A 23,602-nucleotide genomic window follows, 5' to 3' on the forward strand; every position below is an offset into this window, starting at 1 on the left:
TGTCATTCTCATTTTTATTGAAAATGAAGTTCATAAACCATTCTGCGGATAAATTCTTCCATCTGTGCTCCAAATTATTTGTGCAACAGTTCCATCTGCTTGTGGCCAATAACCTGCACTCTCACATTTATGTCCACTGAGATTTAGCCAACAGCAACATTTCTCACCAGGTTTCACCATGACAAAATGCCCATATTCTCCAATGTGTTTCACAAATTTTGCGACAAAGCAAAACCGGACAAATTGACTCATCACCAATTGCCAAAAATGTGTATTAAAAATGGCTGCTTGTTATACAAATGTAACAGGCATAATTCTGCTAATAGAACTGTTAGTATTTACTTTGGACGTATAACCTGAGACGTCTATTAATGTCAGTGTTCAAAGTATTGAGAAGAAACCAAATCAGTGAATCAATGTGTTACATAAATGTATTTTTATTTAGATGTATCCAAGCATTGGTTTATTTGTGTTGTTTTTTGTGTTCTTTTATGCACAAGATCAGTGGTGGAACTAAGAAGGACCAGCCCCCTGACAGAATTATTTGGATCATATAATAACCTTTCTAATGTTTTATTTACCAGTAGGTCCTTCCAACGGACACGAGGGCACCCACTCCGTTTAAATATTCGGAAAGGATTTTTTACTGTGAGAGCTGTGAAGTTGTGGAATTCCCTCCCCGAATCAGTCGTGCTGGCTGATACATTATATAACTTTAAGAAGGGGCTGGATGGATTCTTAGCAAGTGAGGGAATACAGGGTTATGGGAGATAGCTCTCAGTACAAGTGAGGGAATACAGGGTTATGGGAGATAGCTCTCAGTACAAGTGAGGGAATACAGGGGTATGGGAGATAGCTCTCAGTACAAGTGAGGGAATACAGGGGTAGGGGAGATAGCTCTCAGTACAAGTGAGGGAATACAGGGTTATAGGAGATAGCTCTCAGTACAAGTGAGGGAATACAGGGGTAGGGGAGATAGCTCTCAGTACAAGTGAGGGAATACAGGGTTATAGGAGATAGCTCTCAGTACAAGTGAGGGAATACAGGGGTATTGGAGATAGCTCTCAGTACAAGTGAGGGAATACAGGGTTATAGGAGATAGCTCTCAGTACAAGTGAGGGAATACAGGGGTATTGGAGATAGCTTTCAGTACAAGTGAGGGAATACAGGGGTAGGGGAGATAGCTCTCAGTACAAGTGAGGGAATACAGGGTTATGGGAGATAGCTCTCAGTACACGTGAGGGAATACAGGGGTAGGGGAGATAGCTCTCAGTACAAGTGAGGGAATACAGGGGTAGGGAAGATAGCTCTTAGTACAAGTGAGGGAATACAGGGGTAGGGGAGATTGCCATCTTGGAGTCAGGAAGGAATTTTTTCCCCTCTGCGGCAAATTAGAGAGGCTTCAAAGGGGGGAGGGGGTGACTAGTATATAATTTCCATAGAAAAACCACTAAAAGTAGCTGGGTAGGAAAGTAGTCCCTGCCAGCTGAAAATTCAACCAGTGATTGATTATTTCAGGCAAATATTCTTATAGCTGGGAGGCTGGGTTAGTATTATATAATAAGAACCAAAAGACTTTTTTTGTTTTTTAGAATTCACTATAAGGGTTCTGTACATCATAGTCACCATTTGTGTCTGTTATGTGACTTCTGATTGTATGTGTGGGGGGGCACAAAACAAATCAATGCACTCCTACAGCTTCTCTAAGTTGAAAGAAATTTGGTCTCCCGGTATCCCTTGTCTGTTTTCTTTTAGTGTCAGTAAAGTCATTTAGTTCTGTGCTGGGAGTAATGGAAAGGAACTGATCTCCTCGACCAGAAGGGAAAGGCCCTGAGTTGTGCTGCCCAGCTATAATGCCAGATAGCGCTCACACCAAGCCTGCCCAGCGGCATTGTTATATTATGCTCTTACTTTATATATGCTCCATGGAATTACTAGCAATACGTATTTGGTGCTCAGCCCGTTTATAATTATTTACCCTTCTGCCCTCGGAATAATACTGAGGTGTTTATAGCCTCACAGTAACAAATCCTTTGAGTTTATGATGAAGGAATTGTAATATACATGTGCAGAGTGACTCAGAGAAGTCACTGTATCTGAGAAATCCCAGCTAAAGAGGGACGGCATTCTTAGTCTGGATGATGCCCAGCTGAACGTGTGCCCTCTGCTCCCTGCATGCTCAGTCGATTACAGTATCTTTGGCAGCGGCCTGATGGATCACTCACCGCACTTGGACACAATTCAGCAGAAGAAGCAGGACAGATGTAGTGGCGCAATTATACAGAAGTGTGAGAATGCTTGGATACAAGTACCTTTAATGAATGGGGTCACTGAGCACAACATCTTAATCCATATTAGTGCAATTGCACATAAATGACCCTTCATGTTCTTTCAGTTGTTGCTTCCTTGCTTGAATGTTTGGCAGCAGTTTCACACAAGCGCAGCATTAATAGAGTTAGGGTACTCCTATTTAGGGAACCCTGAAACTTACTCAATACAGGAGAGACTGCTTGGCTACTTATACACTCATTCAATACAGGTAAGGGACCTGTTATCCACAATGCTTGGGACCTGGTGTTTTTCTGGATAAAGAAATTTGGATCAATTCCTTAAATCTAAAAAATAATTTAAACATAAATTAAACCCAATAGGATTGTTCTGCCACCAACAAGAATTAATCATATCTTAGTTGGGATCAAGTACAAGGCACTGTTTTATTATTACAGAGAAAAAGGAAATACTTTTAAACATTTGAATTATCTGATTAAAATAAAGTCTATTTGAAATGTCCTTCCCATAATTCTGAACTTTCTGGATAATGGGTTTCCAAATAATAGATCCCATACTTATATCTTTGTCTACCAGTTAGACAAACCACTTTTACATTTTGGCAGATTTTATTATATGTGACCATAAGCCACAGTATAAACCACTGTTAGCCTTGCCTTAAATGGTTAATGAGGAAACAGCTCAGTTTGGGGACATAAATAATATCATAAAACACAAACAAGATGGAAACTATACACTGAGTGCAGTACATTATGGCCCAACAGGGAACTTGCTAGAAAGAGACCATTCACTGCAACACCCTTTACTACAATGGGAAACGTTTGTCATGTTGCATCACTTGTGCTGGGTTTGTTATTCATTAAAATAGTGGGCTGTTACATCAGAGCAGCAAATATTTAGTAAAATATATCCTTGTATTTGACTCCTAGTAATACCAAAGAGTGACACAAGGATATATTTTTGCTCTGTTTATATCTTTTTCTTTCCACTGAAAAATCCTCCCCAAAAAATCCCAGCAGAGGACACCAAGACCTTATTCATTTTAATGGCCAAACAGCCAATCAATAGTGTGTGTTATGTGCTGTGATGCCATGCACGCCATGTTCTTAAGTGACAGCAGATAAATCATGGGTTTTTATTTACATATAAATAATCACTGCTATTTTAAAAGAATGTCTTGTATTTAAGGTAATTTCAGGGCAGCCTTCTTGTAGCGAATACCAATGGCGCGACTGGAGGCTTAGTAAGGACCTGTACCCTCCTACCCAAGGTCCCTGTTCCCAACCCCTCCTGCACATATATCTAACGCTGGTTTGGGGAGAATGTGGCCCGTGGCTGGCATCCATTCAACTCTTTATACAAATCCACTCCCAAAATACATATAGGGGCCTATCCATTAGGCTGTGTAAAAAAATGGCAATAAAATGTGCTCACATCGGCAGGAAAAAGACAGGCAGACACTGCTTTCTAGAGCGCTGACATATACAAATAACTTTAAAACCACTGAAACTGTGCAATGCATGAATATTGAATATTAGAAAGTTTCTTAGAATGGCATCTTTTTTTTAGGCAAAATATTTTATTTTACAATCCACAAAGATTGCAGTTCTGTGACTTGTGTAAATGTCCCTGCTCTGTGGCTGCAGTAAGCTCTGCTTGTGGGGACATTGGTTAAGGGCGTTCCTGCTGTTTGCCATTAGTCTTATGCTTCACTATCCTGTTCCTGTTTCCCACTTCCTGTCTAGGGCAAGTAATGAGCAGCCAGTCTTACCTGCCATGTTATAATAAATGTAGCAGGAGTTTCTGTGCTTGTCTGACTACTTCACCTGTACTAACACAGCAGAACAATTTAACCCGCTGCTATCCAAGCAGTTTACACAGTGGCCCCATGACACTGGCACCAAGCTCATTGATTGCTTTCTTTCTCCTTATGTTTAACCTTAGGGCATAGTCAGGTCTCAGGTAACGTTGCCCCCTCACCCCTTTAATACTGCCCATATATTGAATCCACATCCTGCCTGGCTTGTTAGCAATTCATTTAGATGCATGCTGCAGACTGAACTGATTTATGTGCAGCCATGCATCTAAATGAATTACTAACTAGCCAGGCAGGATGTGGATTCAATATATGGCCAATATTAAAGGGGTGAGGTGGCAACCCTAACACAACAAAATATCATGATCACATGTCAGATTTAAGTTTAGACATTATACCTGTATAAGAGAATATTTGCAGCTAAGTCTGGTTTGAGGAGGATGATCTGGTACAATGATCGCTTTCTACAGGGAGCAGTTTATTCTGAGCTAAACCCTGTGCAATACAGGAATGTTTAACCAGTAAGCCTATAGAATCTGGGGGGTTTGTTAGACAGTGATATAAAAAAGATACATTTAATAAAAGAGCAGCTATGATTATTACCAATTTTATTTTATTCATCAAACCGCACAGTTGGCAACTTACAATTCAATGTTACAATGTTCCCAGGGGCATTAGAGTCCCATGCATTAAACTCACTTGTCCTTCATCTGTTAATTAGTGTTCATTAATTAGGTATAGAAAACAATTTTTTTGATTTCTGCCGCTGATGCTAAACTATACAAAATCTTATGTAAGCACATCTGCTCTCCCTTTACAGGAATCCTATAGGCAACATACAAGAAAGTGACAGAAGCTGTTACAGCGGGTTATGCATCTGGGCTGCAGGACTATTTTATGACATTTTTGGAGGGTTACAGTGTTACTGTTTATACGCACTGTATGAATACACAGTAGCCAAGGCGCCATTTATAGACGTGGGCATCCTGGGATGGGAATATTAATTTAGCTCTATACTGACAGAAGACAGCTGCATTACTGGGAAGTACAAACTAGCAAATGATAGAACTCCTACCCCAGTATCAGGATTGGGCTGCAAGAAATCTGCTTGAGGTGTTTCTGTGGCAATGTAAGGATTCTTTCCTTCTCTGCTGAGTGGCAAATGCCATGTTAAAGAATGTAAATGCCCAATGGGCAGGGTTTGAACTATCCACAGTAAAATGGTTGTGGGATCTAATAACTGTACAGGGACTTAATTCAATAGTGATTATTCTGATGCTTTGGGAATTATTTTGCCAAATGCAACTCAGCACGCAGCTGCAATACGGCAATGCATCTGTTGCATTATGGGAAAATACATGGAAATTTGCATCCTAAAATTGCACTTTACACACTGGTTCATCCGTAGGTCAGAATGTGAGCACTCAGGACACAGGAGACACCAAAATAAATATTTTATAATGAAAGCATCCTAATCACAGATCATCTCACAACTAAATCCATTGGTAGGTCAAACACACCTGTACACATTAAAAAAGCATGCTGTGCAGTGAAACACTAAATAATATTATTTTCTCTGTATGTAAAGCAGTTGATTTGAAGCATCAGCCATACCTCTATCATGTCCATCATGGGAGAAGCAGACAGAGAAGAAGTAATGATACTCAATCTTATTACTATAAGGAATTTGTTCCCCTTGATCTAAACTTTATTGGTTTACTCTGCGACTTCTATAATGGGGGATCAGTGTAAAGGAAATAAATGACATTATGCAAAACTGGCAGAACCTCACCCCATTCCTTGTTGCAGTTGGTGTGATTAGGGCTCCATATGCCCAATTAGAAGGGACAGCTGTGGCAGCAGCCGAAACGTTAGCTGTATGCTATAATACATTTTCTTTATTTTGATTCACACTAAGTCCTGTGAGTGCGGCTCATATTTTTTGCATGTGAATTTCGTTTTGATACTGCACCCAGGCAGGCTGTATTATTTTTTTAACGTGAGTGCCTGTTGCCATCGATCTTCCATAGAAATATATATGGATATGTTAGTGGTAATGTTGATCCCCAATAATGCAGAGTATGTTGAGCAGGTTACTACCCATAGCAAGTGATATAGGGTGAATAGGCTGTTTCTTGTTGCCACCAGTAGCAGTGCCCTTGTTTTCAAGTCTTTAAGGCACGTGGATATCATAGTTGTTTTATTACCTTTGAATGTTCACCCAATGTGAATTCTAATCTATGAATCAGGATACTCTATGTACCATTAGCCCCCAATCAAACAATAGAACATTTGCAAGGAAGCCAAACAGCCCAAAGTCATTATTTAAAACAGGTAAAACTTTTTATTATATATTTATTTCTCTATTTTTAACATATATAAATATATACAACACAATGTGAAAGAATAGAAATAAATATGCTGCATAATAAACGTACCAGTTTATACACGCTGAGAGGATGGCTCTTGTTCCTATGGGAATGTGTGTGCTCCTATGTTATAAGGTGTTACACATTGGTTCATAGGGAATACAGAATAATAATAGACTTTGACTGAAACACATCGGAATCGTATTCAGCTCAGTCATATGACTGGTCACCTGCTTCTCCTCCAGCGTAGTAGTTTAAATATTCATTTAAGGGATGGGCAACCTTTGGAGTTGCAGCAAGTGTGGGTCAGTTTGCCCAGGGAAAGCCACAACAGCCGGAATACTAAGTTGCCTATCCCTGGCTTATTGCTTACCCAAACCAAACAGACGTTTGCCTACATCCATGTTCTACACTCTTGCATAGCTATATATTACAGTCTATTGTGTGCAAAATGCATTGAAAAAGGCCTGTCTGTGATTTCTTTCAAGGCCTTAAATAGGCACTTGTGTAGTTTAAGGCACCATACACCTTACAGGTGGGATACACCTACCATAAAGTGTGTTTTTTTTAATATACAGTTGATTGCAATTGAAGTTGTGCTCACCAGGCTAAACTTGTAAAGGGCTCCATAGCTGGATTATTGTAACAGACAATCTCATAGGCACTCAGCTCCTAATTCAAAATGTGTTCTGATCTGTATTTGTCTCCTATCAGCCGTCACTAGGCCACTTGCAGTACGAGTTGCTGTACCCTCACAGTCCGACACATTCTGTCAGTCATATCTGAACTCACAACGCCCAGCTTCCACTGACTACTGGCTGTAACAGGAAAGGTGGCTCTGCCTTCTGCACACTGAGAAATATCACTCTAATAATAATCCTAGGTGTAGTTTCTAATAATGAGCTCCTAAACAAAGAACAGATACATGAGCTAAACAGTATGAAACAGCAGTCACACAGAATCAGCCAGTCTTAGGTATATTAGCCTAATGGATACTAAAAGATGCTAAACCTTGTTAAAGGTGAACTGTGACTGATGACCCATTAAATATATAAACAACATGATTTATAACCATTTATTCTATATTTATAGCACTGGCTGCTTCCCTTTAACTAGCTACTGCCATTTAAGAGTTTGCCACTTTATGTATAATGTGTTGTGATAAAACAACTTTTCTTATCTGGAGGGAAAATGTTGGGTATTTGTAATATTATACCAATGTTTAAATGTGCCTCTCTGTTCCCACCCCTCCCCCCAACAACAAATGTTCTTTACTTTCTATCATGTAAATTGCAGCTATCCTGTATCCACCAAACAGGCCAGGACCCAAAAGTTATCCTTCCCCACTACACATCGCTATTCTGTCCCCACATGCAGACTGAACTGGGAATGCTTCCCAAATGGTACCCACAGACCATTGGTATTAGCTCTGGTTGCCATGATGCAATACAGTAGCTCTATGTAAGTAAAGTTCTACCTAATATTCTGGGAAAGTTCTCAAGGTATTGCTTACAATATTTTTTTTTTCCATATAGGATCAATATAACTTTGGTTGCAAATTATAATATTGGGAAGGGACTTACTGCCAGGGCATCCTGACCACAGCTAGAAATTGTAGTCTTATATATATATATATATATATATATACATACAGTATATATATATATATTATTGTCATATATGACATAAGCAGAATGAGAAGCAATTTTTGATACCTATAGTCAGAATTGGCAACAATGTACCGACTCTGACTTATAATAAATTTAATTGCAATAAAAAATATACAATATGTTACAATGTCCTTTTTCACAAAATGAAACTTTTTTTTCATAATAAAGTACTTCTCTGCTGTAAGAATAAAGCCCAGTGTGTAGTTGTCTCACTAGTGTGAAGTCCAGCTGATCTATTATAACCTTATTGTTTTCATATTTTTGTCTTTTGTTTAAACTTTGGGTTGAAGGAATGTTTATAGTTTCTTTAATAAAACATAAAGCTGCCATGACATAGGCTTAATTATAGATTTAGACCCAAATGGACAGTATCCCTATTCATGTTGGCAGTGACAGGCCAGGGTGGCCAATAGGGTAGTGCGTCAGCTTCCCAGCTGGTTTGTTCCCAAAAGTAGACTCCATTTTCACACAATTTTAAAACTGTACCAACTGACCATCAGACTAGCTCATTCTCCCTGTTATCAATCCTGCAGCAATAGGACTATTTATAAAATACTTATAGTTTAAAACAAGAATTTTTAAAACAATATTGCACCTTACACCAAAACTTTGCCTTATAATGAGCCGTGATGTCTAAAATTCTCATTGTAAGACAAATACAAGGCCTTGAGCCAATAACCATTAGTTATATGTTGATGTAATTCTGTATGTGTCAACAATGCATGTTACTTTCATTATTAAGGTGCTATATCAACCGCAGAAGAGATAGAGGGTAGAGTATTAAAATATTTGCACCAGGTCTAGTTACCCACAGCAACCAATCATTAGGCTACATATAGTGATACTGCATATTTAAAATATCTAATGAGTTGCTAGATCTGGTGCAAATGTAGCTTTTTATTACATTATCAGCATACTTTACAATACAGGTATAGGACCCGTTATCCAGAATGCTCGGGACCAAGGGTATTCCGAATAAGGGGTTTTTCCGTAATATGGATCTCCATACCTTAAGTCTACTAAAAAATCAATAAAACATTAATTAAAACCCAATAGGATTGTTTTACATCCAATAATGATTATTTATATCTTAGTTGGGATCAATTACAAGGTTCTGTTTTATTATTACAGAGAAAAAGGAAATCAGTTTTAAAATTCTGAATTATTTGATTAAAATTGAGTCTATGGGAGATGGGCTTTCCGTAATTCGGAGCTTTCTGGATAACGGGTCCCATACCTGTAGTGCCTTATGGTACCTATATTAGATAATAAAACAAATGGCAAATCTTATAACCACAAACCCCCATTACAAGCCATATCCCCTCCAATAAAATAGTTCAGGCCAGAGCATTCACCTATCAAGTATTACAGGAAGTACTAAAAACCTTTCAGTCATTGTGTTGATTTGTTTTCTGCAGCAGTTTATCCCCATACAAATACAAACGCATCTAACAGCAACCTTTTCACTGATAAAAATGACAAATGTACATAATACACCCCCTCCTCAAAACTAGTGATGAAAAGAATGTAAAACAGAATGTTCTTGGGCTAAAGCAGCAAGTTCTTTTAGGAATTCTGGGAACAAGGCAGCAGCCAGCATGGCATTCTGGATATGTTTAGATTCTCCTGAAAGAGGTAGTAAAGGATTTGCTCTATGTTCCTTCGCTTTCTGTACCACTCCTCTGGGAGCTTCCGCAGCAGCAGCAGCAGGTTTTCTCTCTGTGTTCGCCGCTATGTTGTCTGAAACAGAACAATAACAAAATCACTGAATAACAAAATATATCACTTACCCATAAAACTAGTTATTGGTCACGTTAGCAACTGTATTCATGGTACTCTTGCCCCTACATGCCCCAGCACTAAACAATAAACATTCCCTTGTCATTATGGAAATTGTTTTTTACCTAAAAGGCTTATAGACTTGGAAAGGCTGAAGGTCCTAATAAGAAATGTGTAGGTGACAGGAAGGATTTGGTTAAGACCAACATAGACTGTGGGTTTTTGCTCATATTCTCTCCTGCACTCAGCCATATCAATAAAAGAAATACATTAGGACATTTAGTGCCAGAAGCATTAAACCTTCCTACATAATAGGAATTTCTGTCCCTATATTAAAATACATTTAAGTTAAACTATACCCCCTCCCTTTTAATATTAGCTCATTCAGTTGTGCTGTTGCAGAAAATGTGTATAAAGACTATCTGAATTTTCAAAAATAAATATAAATATAATTGTTTTTTACACAGATATTACACAGGAAGCCATGATGCTCTGACAAGCCATTTCCCAACATCCCTTAGATTAACAGTGTTATACACCCCCTCCATCATCCTTTGTAAAGTGATAGATTCTGGGACTTAATGTCCCTACACTTTCCATATTAGGTGGTACAGAGATTCTATGGAGAGCAAATCTCTGAATCCATTATGTTACAAAGGAAAAAGGTGAGGGAAGGGTTGTGCTATACTGTGAGCCCAAGTGGGGAGTGGAACTGGTCCCTGCAGCACAATAAGACTATCACTGTTTCCTTTTAATCTGTGGAATTTGGTAAATTGAGTATAAATATATTTACAGGAAGTGTTTATGTTTCTACATAAAGTCAGTTGAATGAGCTTATGTCCAATGGTGGTGTATTTACCTTTCAGCTGCTCGGCCCATCCCTGTTCTGACCAGTCCTACTCACAGTTTCACCTGATTTAGTTTAGCATTTCACTTTCCATTTTAAAAGCAGTTAAATCTGGCCATGCATGGGTCACCAGGGGCTGCTAACTTAAAGTGGCCATACACACTAAGATCTGCTCACTTGGCGAGGTTGCCAAGCAAGCAGATCTTCTCCCAATATCCCCACCTACGGGTGGGCAATATCGGGCTAATTCGCTGTTTTGGCCCGGGCCAAACGATTGAATTAGAATGACGGGTATAGGCATCAGGTTTAAAAATCTGTTGGATCAGGGACCGCATTAACAAGCCGATGCGATCCCTGACTGATTTTTAAACCCGCCCGATCGATATCTGCCCCATTTCAGGCCATTTCAGTGTCTTTAGTGCCCATACACTGGCCGATAAGCTGCCGAATCGGTCTAAGGGACAGATATTGGCAGCTAAAATCGGCCCGTGTATGGCAGCCTGTAGTGAGTGATCAGATTGCTGACTTTTATCTGAGGCTGAAACAATGTGGCAACATCTGGTTGTGGTAGAAAATACCTTTGTGTGAAGACCAGGGGGGCTGCAGAAAAGATCTTCAAGCCCTAATATGATTTGGTAGTTGTCACAGGCATCACATGATCGGTTTAGCCTCATTTAGCCAAAACCTAAGGTCTCCCTATGTATACATAGTTATTGCTTTATGTTACCATTTTCCAAGCTTTAAAAGGTCACCGTTGTAATATTAACTGGAATATTTTACCTAGGACCTCATGTTTCTCTATGGTATTCCACTTGCATAAAGTGGTTACAGCTACAAATCCACTAGTGCATATTATAAATACCCACACAAACCTACACATCCTCTTTAGTATCATGTGCGCATCAGCCATACCTTCTAAGCCTCAGCCGCAGTGATGAAATATTAAAGAGCGCACAACAAAGAATGCTACGGCAGCTGTAACTTTGAAGCCAGACATTTGTCAAAGATATGGAGCAAGCCATGAAAGAAAGATATTGCAGAAGGTAATCAGGGGAAGGCAAAAAGATTCATAATAAAAATAATAATGGTAATAACAATGACAAATTGATGTGCCGAATAATAAAAGGCTTTAAATCCTGCGTTCGCTGCCGACGAATGCAAATGTATCCTCTTGTTTGCACTCGGAAATGTTTTATAGATTAGGAGGCTCTCCATTCATTTGCTGCCAATCACTAATTTGCAAAACAAATGCATTTAAAGTTTTGTCTAAGCTGCCACAATCCTTCCCTGATAGGCACAAGTTATGACACATAAAAAGGAAGATAATATTCATGCTCCAGCATATCTTGCTCTATACTACACAGTGTATAGGGAGGCTGGCATTAACAATCGTGCTAGGAATTTATTCAAAGCTTGCAATAGAGGCAGCGCTGGGCAGAAAGTTGCAGAAAATGATATGGCATATTACAGCAGGAGGTTCCCAAATACCAAAAACTGACAAGGAGCTTCCTTCTAACTATGGGAAATGAAATACTGCGTGATGATAATGCTGATAAACAAAGACCCAATACAATCATGGCAGGAACCAGGAGAATTTAATTTAATCCTCAACTATTAAATCATCACAAAAGTATGGCAGATTGGGCAGATTAAAGAGATGAAGTTCTCTAGATATTATGAACTTCTATTGTTAACCAGCATTGCAGCAAGTTACTGGGCCCTGCAAACGTTTCTTAGTTCCGCCCTCACTGCTCTCCTACAGTGATATGAGCGTGCCAATACCTCAACTGCCAGCCATGCTTAGTCTACTACCAGCCAACCAAAGACAGACTTCTTTCTCATTATTTTTGCATATTTCTTCTTAAATTTGCTTGCAAGTCTATATACATGACAGATAATGTCTTCTAACAACTAGCCACAGCCTGTAACACATTCAGAGGAAGGACATAAGTAGTTTATATATAAATAATATTGTATATTCAGTGACAGTTCTTAGAACAGTCCTGCATTTTCAAAGCAAAGTATTTACATTCACTTACCAGGGTTTAATCCCTCATGGAGAAAAACATGAAATCTGAATAGCTGAACTGTTTCCACCCAGCCCATTTCAGATACAATGATTTGTTAAGGTCAAAGCAGGCAGGAGTTGATGGACTATCCTGCTCCCAGAACCAATAAAGTGGAAGCATGGGGTATTTTATGTCTATATATATATATATGACAAATCTCTATTACTTATCACTAAAGGTGCAACAATGTTGGTGTTGACCAATCAAGCAGCCTGTACTGAGGAGCAGGTTATACATATCTGTATGTTTATTTAACAAATAAATGGCACAACATTGACAGGTCTCTCTATAATTTAAAGTTAAACTAAAGGACAAGAACAAACAACAAGTCAATCCCCAAATCTGAAGGCAGCATGGAAGAAAGATAAGTAGTAAGAGTGCAGACCAATAAATGGAGCATTGCAAATGTGTGCCATAGCTGTGCTTACACTTATAAAGCCAAGATTGAGCGTGGGAAAAAGATAAAATACGTTTTATTCATGCACATCAGCCTCTTAAACTTGCATACATTATAATCAAATGTACCTTTGGTAAATGTGTCTGCAGACTGGTTAGGCATGTCCATGCGGCAAAGCAGGTACCGCTGAGCTTCTACCAGGAGCACTGGGAAATTCTGCTGGGTTGCAGCTAATTGCTCAATCTTTTGTTTGACAGAGGCCAGCACCTGAAATAAAAAGGGTAGAAAAAGGCTGTTTATAGGCTTTCTTTCCTAAACTGCTTCTATCTTGCTCTGTTTTAAGCAAAGAAGGTTATATTTATGTGTCCCTATGAGGCCCCAAATTAAAATGAACTCTTAACCAATGTCATAATAAAGTATATTTATTTTATGACATTTTTAGTTCTGGAACTGAAGAGTCCTTTAAATGGACACATATCAGCTAATGAAAGAGCTCCCAAATGGGAGCTGCTGCCTCTCACATCCAGAGTATCACGCAGTATGGTATCAATTGGCCAAATAGCCGGACCAAATGTGGACATGTATGGCCAGCCTAACTTTGAGGTTTCTGAATGTTTGTCATTACATACTGTTACTGTAATAGCTATAATATCATTGTGTAAATGCAGAATACCTGATACAGAGATCGGACGCTGGGCTGAAAGACTATGTTGGTGTTGAGCAGAAAAGATCGGATGAGTGGCTGGGGATAGGTGGCAAGCTGAGTAATTATCCCAATCAACAGCAGATTAACATGCAAGGAGTTTTCCAGCATGTTCTCTAGTTTTGACAGTACAACACTGATGAATGGTCCTGCAGGAAAAATGAAGTAAATTATAATAATTATGCGTCAAAAACAGCAGATCTGCCAGCATGAAACAGATGAACCCAAAGGGCACAAGATATATATTGCCCACTATTTCTCTGTCTAACTAAATTAACTCATTTGTTATGTATATTCACAGGTAAAGATCTGATTGTATTTAGGAATCATTATCTTCGTATACTTTTTAAATAAAATTTGCTTCAGTACCACAGACGTATATCTGGCTGTCTAACAGTGCATGTGCATATTGAGTTAGGGGAACTATACAATTGTATGTATGTAACTTTATTTATAAAGCGCTACAAGGATACGCAGCTCTGTACAGTCTTACAATATACACAATCACACTGGGAGGACAAGTATTATAATAAATACAATAAATAAGTATATTATAAGTAAAATAAGTATTTTATGTATTGGTAAGTATGTATGCATATTTTACAGTCTCTTTTAGCTGGCTGTTGTCTGTGTTCTGTGACTGGCAAAGAAAGTGGGAGAGATGATAATTTTGGGCGCTGAAAGGACAATCTACAGACAAACTAAAAAGAAACGTATAGCTATCCTTTAAATATAATTGTAAATATTTTGGGTGAGGTTAATGGGCCCCCTCAATAGCAATCAGCCACGCGGGCAGGCAGGCAGGCATTTAAGCTAGCCACAAGAATTTAGCTGCAAGATGGATACAAATATTTTAGAATAAATCAAATGTTTGTAGTTATTTTAATCTACCAGGGACTGAAATGACAGATATCTTTCATACTTAGTAAAAATAAAAATAATAATAATAGCCTCATCAGACCAGCTGTTCTTTAGTATTACTTTTAGAGATAGCCATTTACCATTCAGGTTGTCTTTTATATTTCCAGTATTTGGCTTTGTTCCTCAGAAACTTTAATGCTGATAACAAACCATTTACTTTTTTGCTATGGATCTACAGTATATAAATGAGAAGAAACATGGCAGGCCAGAGAATTGATTTCATATCCTTCCAATTGCTCCTATATGAAATCCACTTAGACATAGCATTTCTTCACTGGAGCTGTGTTGTCTCCATAAACATGACCAACCACACCTCCATACCTCCCAAAATTTGAAAAGCGTAAAGAGGGACAAAAAAAAAAAAATGCTGCGCATAGTGCAGAGAAAATTTTTTGACCATGCCCATTTTTGGAACCACACCCCCTAAATACCACTCCCATTTTTACATTATTTGGCAGGTTATTTTGGGATTTGTTTTATGTGTTATTACAGTTTCACTAAAAAAGGTGAAATTGCCCTTTAAGCTGCAAGTCTCAGTTTCCCCAAGAGACCTGTTTAGTTTAGCTTGTTATGTTTTTTGGGCTCTCTGCTAAAAGCCTACCTATTTAATTAAGGTTGAGAAATGTATCTTTTTTAGGGTTTAGTGCAGGAGAAACAAGGGACTTTTCAGTAAGAATCTGGGACTGTGGGCTGAGCTGTTCAAATCTGGACTTTCCCACAAAAATTGGGACAGTTGGCAGGTGAGCACCTCTATCCTAGACAAAGGCTGCAAGTGAAGGAGAAGTGAAGCTAACTACCTCTGACTCTCAGATTAATAAGAGCAATGAGCTATATATATCACCCACATTACACCATTTAGGAAAGGGTAAGGCTGGCTTCTAAATGTGCAAATCACAGCTACTCCATCTTTGATTTAGTATTACACAATTATTAGTTTCTACATATATATAATGACTTACCAGTGAATGGAGCAGTCTGAGGCCTCGGAAGAAAATTTGAAAATATTGTTGCATCTCTTGGCCCAAATGGGGATGGTATGCTCTCTGCCTGTGGTAAGTCCAAGGAATATTTATCAAACTCATCCTCATCTTCTTCCATTGGAGAAGCCAAACTGTGAATTGGAGATATAACATCTTCCAATGTCGAGGTTTTCAGTCCATTCAGCATGTCATCGTACCTTGCAATAAATTCCTCACTGTCTGGGCTTAATGTATTCATATTAGAGATATCATCTGCTGCAGGAGAAAGCTGAATCTTCACTTTGGGTAATGTTTGTTTAACCTGTGTTTTTACAGTGTCTTCATTTAGATTTGCATTTTTATTGTAGTTTGCTTGGGTCTGGTTTCCTTCCTGGGGTTTTGTAAATTGATCATTTGTCTCTATATCATTTTTATCGGTTATATTCTGCATATCTGCATCCTTAGCATCCTTTACAGCACATAATCTGTAAACCATTACGTCATCCTGAAAATCGGATTCTTCAATGTATGATCCTTTGATGAACATGATCGCATTCCGCTTCATCTCTTGAATATGGTGAGGAGGCTCTGGTGGTAAAACTGCATCAATAGAGGGTTGAGGGGAGCAACTGCCAGAGTCGGGAGACATCCCAGTATCATAGCTGTCATCCCATTCAAGATCTAGCAGAGTTTTACCTCCTAGAGATGGTGTCTCAGAGGAAAATGAATCCATATAGTGTCTAGTTGCACGTCTGAATGTTGGGAACTCCCCTCTTCTACAATTATCCTCCATTAGGGCTTTAAGGGAGATTTCAGGGTCTGGGTTTTGCCCATCATATGGGGCAGACCAAACTTTACAGTCTTCTAAGCAGTTTAGAATATTTTCATGAGCTTCCCATAAATACTCAAGGTAGTTATCATCAACTGGCTCTGCACAATCTCCATCCATCAAGGTATCTTTCTCATATAAATGCTTAGAATCATCAGAATCTGTTAACGAAAAGTTGCAGTGTTTGACCAAATCTGACAAAATGTATTTCTCTAAATAATAATAAGTTTAATTAGCGATTTAACAGTATATAAATTACATATGAAAGAAAGGCACTCCTTAAATACAGGGTTAGTTGACTGGCATGATATTGATATTAGCACCGCATATATGTCTGAAAACAACTAATTTATGGCTAGTTGATATTGAAGTGGATATGGATATAAGTAACATGCAAAGCAGGGCACATTTACTAACACTGCATAACATTGCCCAAGTGTAGTAACCACTCTGTATTCTGGCTAAAAGCATGGCACTTTGCATCAAAATTTCAATGTATTCACCAAGGCAACCCTTTAGCCAAAGTCTGTATTATCTGATAAAGTCCCCCTTACTGTAGCTGATCATTAACTTTGTTTTAAAAAATACCCATTTGTGCTCCTGTGGTGCCTTCTATAAAGTGGAACTGTTTCATTGCCGGCGCCATGTTTGCTATTCATACCTCACCAAGATGGCTGCTGTCAGTGTTATGAGTAGTTTCTCCTACTGCTGACCCAAGCACGTCATACATTCTCATGTGCTGTGGGCCAATCTGTGCCTGTGCTGTGGCTGCAGTGCTGTTCATGAAAGAAAATCCGTACTCCCGATCATGGCAAACACATATGCGGCAGTCTCTAATAGGAGCTACTGCGCAAACGCCGGGTCTTGATCTTGGTGAAGGAGTGGTGCCCTGTGGGTATTATCTGGATTTACCCAGTGTTTTTTTTTGCTGGTCTAACCAGCAAAACGGTTACACTTAGAAGAGGAGGTACAGTGCTGCAGAGGACACTAAAGCTATGCCTGTCCATTGACTTCATATCTATAATATATTTCCTTGTCCATTAATATTTCCAGGATGGCACCAAGGCATAAGAGGTGGTATTTAAAATTGTGAGCACCTCTGCAACTGGATTTGTCCAGCTGAATGGAATGCTCACATCCATCCTATTGTCTATAGCAGGGATTGCCAACCTTTTTTACTTGTAAATCACACTCAGATGTAAAATGTGTTGGTGAGCAACACAAGCAAGAAAAAAGTTCTTTGGGGATGCCAAATAAGGGCTGTGATTGGCTATTTGGTAGCCCCATGTGGACTGCTAGCTTGCAGGAGGCTCTGCTTGGGGTAAAAATGGGCACCTTTAAGGCCACTGGGAGCAACATCAAGGGGAGTGGTGAGCACCATTTTGCTCAGAAGCCACTGGTTGGGGAGCACTGGTCTATAGTATAGCAACATCTCACATTGTTTTGAGTGTGTGAACCCAAGGAAATGCATAAAAAGGAATCTTAATACTAAATGCTTTTTCTAGCTCTATCTTTGTTTAAAGAGATTAATTAAATGTTCTCCTGGCACCCAGCTGATTGTAAATGGAGATGTTATTATTGCAATTGTTCTGCAGCCTGATCCTCTTAATCTTATGAAAGAATATGAGGAGAGGGCATATACGCTCCAGCTGACAAGTCAGCCACTGGTTTCATTTGTTCTATTGAAATAAGACTTTTGAGGGCATGATTATTAGTCGTTCTATATTTTGGTAAGAGAATTATTAGAAGAAAGGATTTTTATTAGCATTTCATTATTCAAGAACACTGTGAGTATGCACAAGTCATATTTTCTGCTTTGTTTTTGGTAAATGTATATTTTAGTTATTTGCTGCGAGTCGTGCAACTGCTGTGTTAGTCAGACAGACAAATTACAGTTATCATTTTGTTCTACAGAACACAGACCTTATGTGAACTAGTTTTCTCACAGAATAGTGGCTACTAACACATTGTAATGCATTGTGGGTAACAGAAACATCTAAATAGAGTTTGTGCAGATTGTGCTAAATTTATCAGATTATTCATGCAAATAGAAATAAAAACTGCATTTACATGTAGAGGTGGTCTTTTATTTAAATAAATGTATATAAGTATTGGTAACTACAATATTACTTCTCTGTGCCCTTACACATAGCATTAAAATGATGTGATTGGGTCACACAGGGAATCCCACTAGCCAAATGCTCTCTGTTTCCTCTCCTCTTCACTTCATTTCCCTTAAAGGAGAAGGAAAGGCTAAGTCACTTGGGGGTGCCAAATGTTAGGCAACCCCAAGTGACTTAAATCGCTTACCTTGTACCCCGGGCTGGTGCCCCTGTTAGGAGAAAACAGCACCAGCCCAGGGTACCTGTAGTGAGCGCTTCCTCCTTCCTTTTTCTTGTGCCGGCGAAATCCGTGGGCCGGTGCATGCGCAGTAGAGTGAAAAGCAGACTTTCTTGTTTAAGTTCGGCTTTTCACTCTACTGCGCATGCGCGCGTGGCGCTACAGGAAGGAGGAAGCGCTCGCTGCTACCCCGGGCTGGTGCTGTTCTCTCCGTACAGGGGCACCAGCCCGGGGTAAAAGGTAAGCAAACTAAGTCACTTGGGGGTGCCTAACATTTCAGCACCCCCAAGTGACTTAGCCTTTTTTTCTCCTTTAATGTGCTGTCCTAATTTTCTTTTCTTCTTTCTTGTTTTAATTGCTCCAGATATACACTTTTTTTCCTCCTTTTTTCTACACCTTCTCCCACTTTGTCTTCTTCTTTTTGTCAATATTTACCTAATTCTCTCTTCTTCTTTTTCTCTTTTTCCTCAATATTCATCTCTTTTTATCTTCTGCCTTTCTCTGTTCCTTACCCCCATAATCTCCTTTTATCATTCTTCATTCCCCCATTCACCTTTCTCGATTTTCCCTTATCTAATCTTACATTTTCCCAACCCTCTATCTTCTGCTATTTCTTTTCTATTCTCCTGATTTCTCTCACCTTCCATTTCCTCTGTTTTCTTCTCTTCTCCCCGCTACACTCCTTCTGTTTGCCTTTTTTTTCCCCCCGATCATCCTCTCCCTCAAACCCCTTTCCCTTGTCTCTTGAACTTTCTTTTTCTATTTTCATTCATTATGCAAAAACTCTTTGTAGATAGAGAACCCCTTTAAGCCTTGCAGACAACAGTGGAAATACCCAGACTGACATTTGCAGAAGAACATGCTTACTATAAAAAAAATACAAATTAAGACTAAAGGGTAGATTTATTAATGTGCGCCCATACGTGCTTGAATACATGTCGAAAGTGTTTTTCTTTTCCACAAAAATGACAAGCTTGTTAGGTCATAGATGGCGAGCGATTAATTTGAGTCAAAAACCTGCACATGGTAAAAAACACTGTTTTTAATCGCTCTAATATGTCATTCGGCAGCAGGCCAGAGCAATCAACTGCTAAAAAATCAAGTGAGTTCAGGAAATTATTATTTTATCAGTCAGTTGCCTGAACACAGATTTATGAACATTAATAAATCTGCCACTAACTGAAAATTGTCTTAACACTTAGGTGTATATTTATCATGCTGTATAAAAAGTGGAGTGAAGCATTACCAGTGATGTTGCCCAGGGCAACCAATCAGCAATTAGATTTCAACAGTCAGAAAACCAAAGCAAAGCATCTAATTGGCTGCTATGAGCAACATCAACATGTTTTACTCCACTTTTTACACAGCATGATAAATATACACATTAATGTCTCTTTAATTATCCATTTAAACATGTCTTATTTCTGTGATGATCTCCTTACCTGTTCTTTGCCTGAACTTAGAATACATGGTCTGCCTTCTCTCCAGATATCCAGTGCTACTGACAGTAAGAGCACAGCATTCAGGAGTCAAGGACAGAAACTTTTCTGCGCATGCAGAATAACAGTCTTGTTCTCTAACAGCCGATCGCTGAGTGACCATTACATGATTGCAAGGGATCAAATATCTGAAAAAAAAAGTTTTAGTTAATCCGAGTGTTTACCCCTGGCCACCCAGCAAATTGGCCCAGCCTGAGGGGCAAAAGAAACAGACAGAAGGCCCGGCCTGAGTGCAATTTAGGGTGCACTGGCAGACTGTTTTCTTGTCACAGTCACTCTTTCAGAGAAGGCAGCGGCTGAGTACTTTGGCACAGAGTAAATGGGGCTGCTGATTTTCACGTTATGGCACACTCTCTTGTGTAGGACAACCAGCTAAGAAATAATTAAGGTATAGGACCTGTAATCCAGCATGTACAAGACCTGGGGTTTTCCAGATCAGGGACCTTAAAGGGGTTGTAAACCCAATCATAATGCTGTCCCACTGCACCCCTAGTTTTGTTATAGAAGTTGCCGAAAAACATAATTATAGATGCTGAATACAACCCTGATGTAGCTGAACTACAGCTCTCAGCACATCTCAACCTTCATTACATGTTAAATTGTTCTGTTGTTTATAGTCAATCTACAGCTGAGTAAAGTGGGGTTGAGCAGTGCAGTGCAGCAGGGTTTAGTACCCCTTTAAGTATAAAGAGAGATTAAAAAAAAAATAATTTAAACATTTATTAAATATAAAGGATTGTTTATAATGATTAACTATATCTTAGCATGGATTATGTGAAAGCTAGTGTTTTATTAACAGAGAAAAAGGAAATACTTTTTTAAAATGTAATTAAAATGGGAGTATGTGGAAAATCGCCTTCCCATATTTTAGAACTTTTAGAACTCTGGATAACAGGTTTCAGATTACGGATCACATACCTTCAAATAGCAATATGGAGGCTTTTCCCTGTAATCCACAGCAACCAAACAGCAAAAAATCTAATTCACTGCTATGAGTTACTGAACAGGGCACAGACCTTTGCTACTTAATAAACCCCAAAGTTTTCACAATATCAGCTTTTTGGCCACCGCAGAGAGCAGGTAACTTTGATTCCCACTTTATGAATATAATTAGCTTGTAAGTACAATAAGTTGTTTGAATTTTATCTGTTTCTTTAACAGTACTAAAGCATTTAATTTTTAGCAATGCTGTTCTCACTTCATTTTGTAGATTCTGGCCATGGACATTAGGGATATTTTAACTATATTGCTATTTGTGGATACTGATTGATCATTTGAGGGAATGCTAACTGATAGGCCTACTATTTTGCTGACATTGTTCCCTAAGATATGAGGCACTTCTGCTGGCAAGTTACATAAATATATGTAATGGTGCAGGTGAAGTCTTAGAATACATTAGAGCAGTGCTGTCCAACTTCTACAGTGCAGAGGGCCGGAATTTCTCTAGCATACATGGTGGAGGGCCGCTAATGGAAGCCAGTTTTGACCACTCCCCTTTTTGAAACCACACCCACTTCAAACCACACCTATTTTATCACAATGGTGGTAGCACAGCAAAATCCCAAATGCTTGGTCCTTACTGTGGGGATATCAACCATCATTCATATGTGAAAGAATTATGTCATATTAAGATATACCCTTAAATTCCATATGCCTCCTCCTCCCCTGTGGATAGCAGGGCAACCCCCAGTACATAATTACACACCTTAGGGACCATTTAATGGCTATTTCCAACTGCTAACAAACTCCCACAACAAACCCCTGCCAGGTTCACCTCCCACAAGCAGCATAGGGCAAGCAGAGTATGGCACACACAGGCAGCACTCTGCCTGTCCTATGCTGTCTGTGTGTGCCATACTCTGCCTGTCCTACCCTGCCTGTGTGTGCCATACTCTGCCTGTCCTACCCTGCCTGTGTGTGCCATACTCTGCCTTCCCTATGCTGCCTCTGTGTGCCATACTCTGCCTGCCTTACCCTGACTGTGTGTGCCATACTCTGCCTGCCCTACCCTTCCTGTGTGTGCCATACCCTCCCTGACCTATGCTGCCTGTGTGTGCCATACTCTACCTGCCCTATGCTGGCTGTATGTGCCATACTCTGCCTACAGTACCTATGTCTGAGGTGTGAAGAAGTGAACAATGGGAGTGATTACAGTCTGAGCCTGAGGTGTGAACACTGCAGGGGGTGAACAATGCAGGTATTAAAAGGTGTGAAAAACACAGGGGATTACATTTTTAAACAATACAGGGGGATTACAGCCTGAATCTGAGGTGAGAACCATGCAGGGGGCCAGTTAATCTCAGTACTGATACCATTTAATGCTTACTCAAAGGTAAGCCATCAAAGCAGCCAGACAGGTGGGGGGCCACACAGAGGGGTGTCAGTTGGACAGCACTGCATTAGAGTATCAGTAAACTACAGCAGGGAAAATAAGTATTGAACATGTCAATGTTTTTCTCAGTAAATATATTATCAATAGGGCTATTGACATGACATCTACATCAGATTATACTTTACTACACATAACTTAATTTATGGATTTATTAGTTTGATTTCTTGGTATATGTGGATTACTTGGGTAGTTACTGACATCTACATTTCATGTCAATAGCCCCATTGGAAATATATTTACTGAGAAAAACTTTGACGTGTTCAATACTTATTTTTCATGCTATAAACATCTGAGAACCAAAAAAGGAGAAAAAAAGCTGCAACCATCTCATCCTGCTCTGAGCCTCCATGTCTGTACTGACCACCAGCAACTATTCAGTAAATGATTAGAGAACAAAAAATCTCATTGAGGAATTTAGCATATTTTATTTAAAACTGATGTTTTACATAAAATGAAGGATTTACTGAATAAAAAGGCAAGCTTTGTTCCCAGCAGGAATTCAATGAGGAAGAACACATAAAAGGTGCAGAAATCTCTAGTCCATCCATGCTGAGAATAGATGTGACCAAAGTAGCCTTTGATTAAGTTTAATGCTGTTACCGAAAACCCAATACAAAAAGGCTTCAAATCAAGCAGGTCTGTCATACATAGCCTATTTAACCTTAGAAAAAGAATGCTTGCCACTCTAAAAAGAAGCACTGGCACTGCCCAGCATTCACTCTA

General features: G+C 39.2%; 1 protein-coding gene across 2 annotated transcripts in view; it reads right to left on the reverse strand.

Moving 5' to 3' along the window:
* Positions 1-9,314: 9,314 nt before the first annotated feature.
* Positions 9,315-23,602, reverse strand: part of fam160a1 (family with sequence similarity 160 member A1) — a 91,895-nt gene continuing 77,607 nt past the window's right edge. For both annotated transcript variants that reach the window (XM_002933497.5, XM_004911147.4), the window contains exons 8-12: positions 20,431-20,615; positions 15,820-16,809; positions 13,910-14,088; positions 13,365-13,503; positions 9,315-9,884 (exon numbers count right to left, since the gene is read on the reverse strand). In XM_002933497.5, the coding sequence (XP_002933543.3) occupies positions 9,655-9,884; positions 13,365-13,503; positions 13,910-14,088; positions 15,820-16,809; positions 20,431-20,615 (1,723 nt within the window). In that variant the 3' untranslated portion in view covers positions 9,315-9,654. The remainder of the gene's footprint in view (positions 9,885-13,364; positions 13,504-13,909; positions 14,089-15,819; positions 16,810-20,430; positions 20,616-23,602) is intronic.

This window comes from Xenopus tropicalis, chromosome 1 (assembly GCF_000004195.4).
Source record: "Xenopus tropicalis strain Nigerian chromosome 1, UCB_Xtro_10.0, whole genome shotgun sequence".
NCBI classification, from domain to species: domain Eukaryota; kingdom Metazoa; phylum Chordata; class Amphibia; order Anura; family Pipidae; genus Xenopus; species Xenopus tropicalis.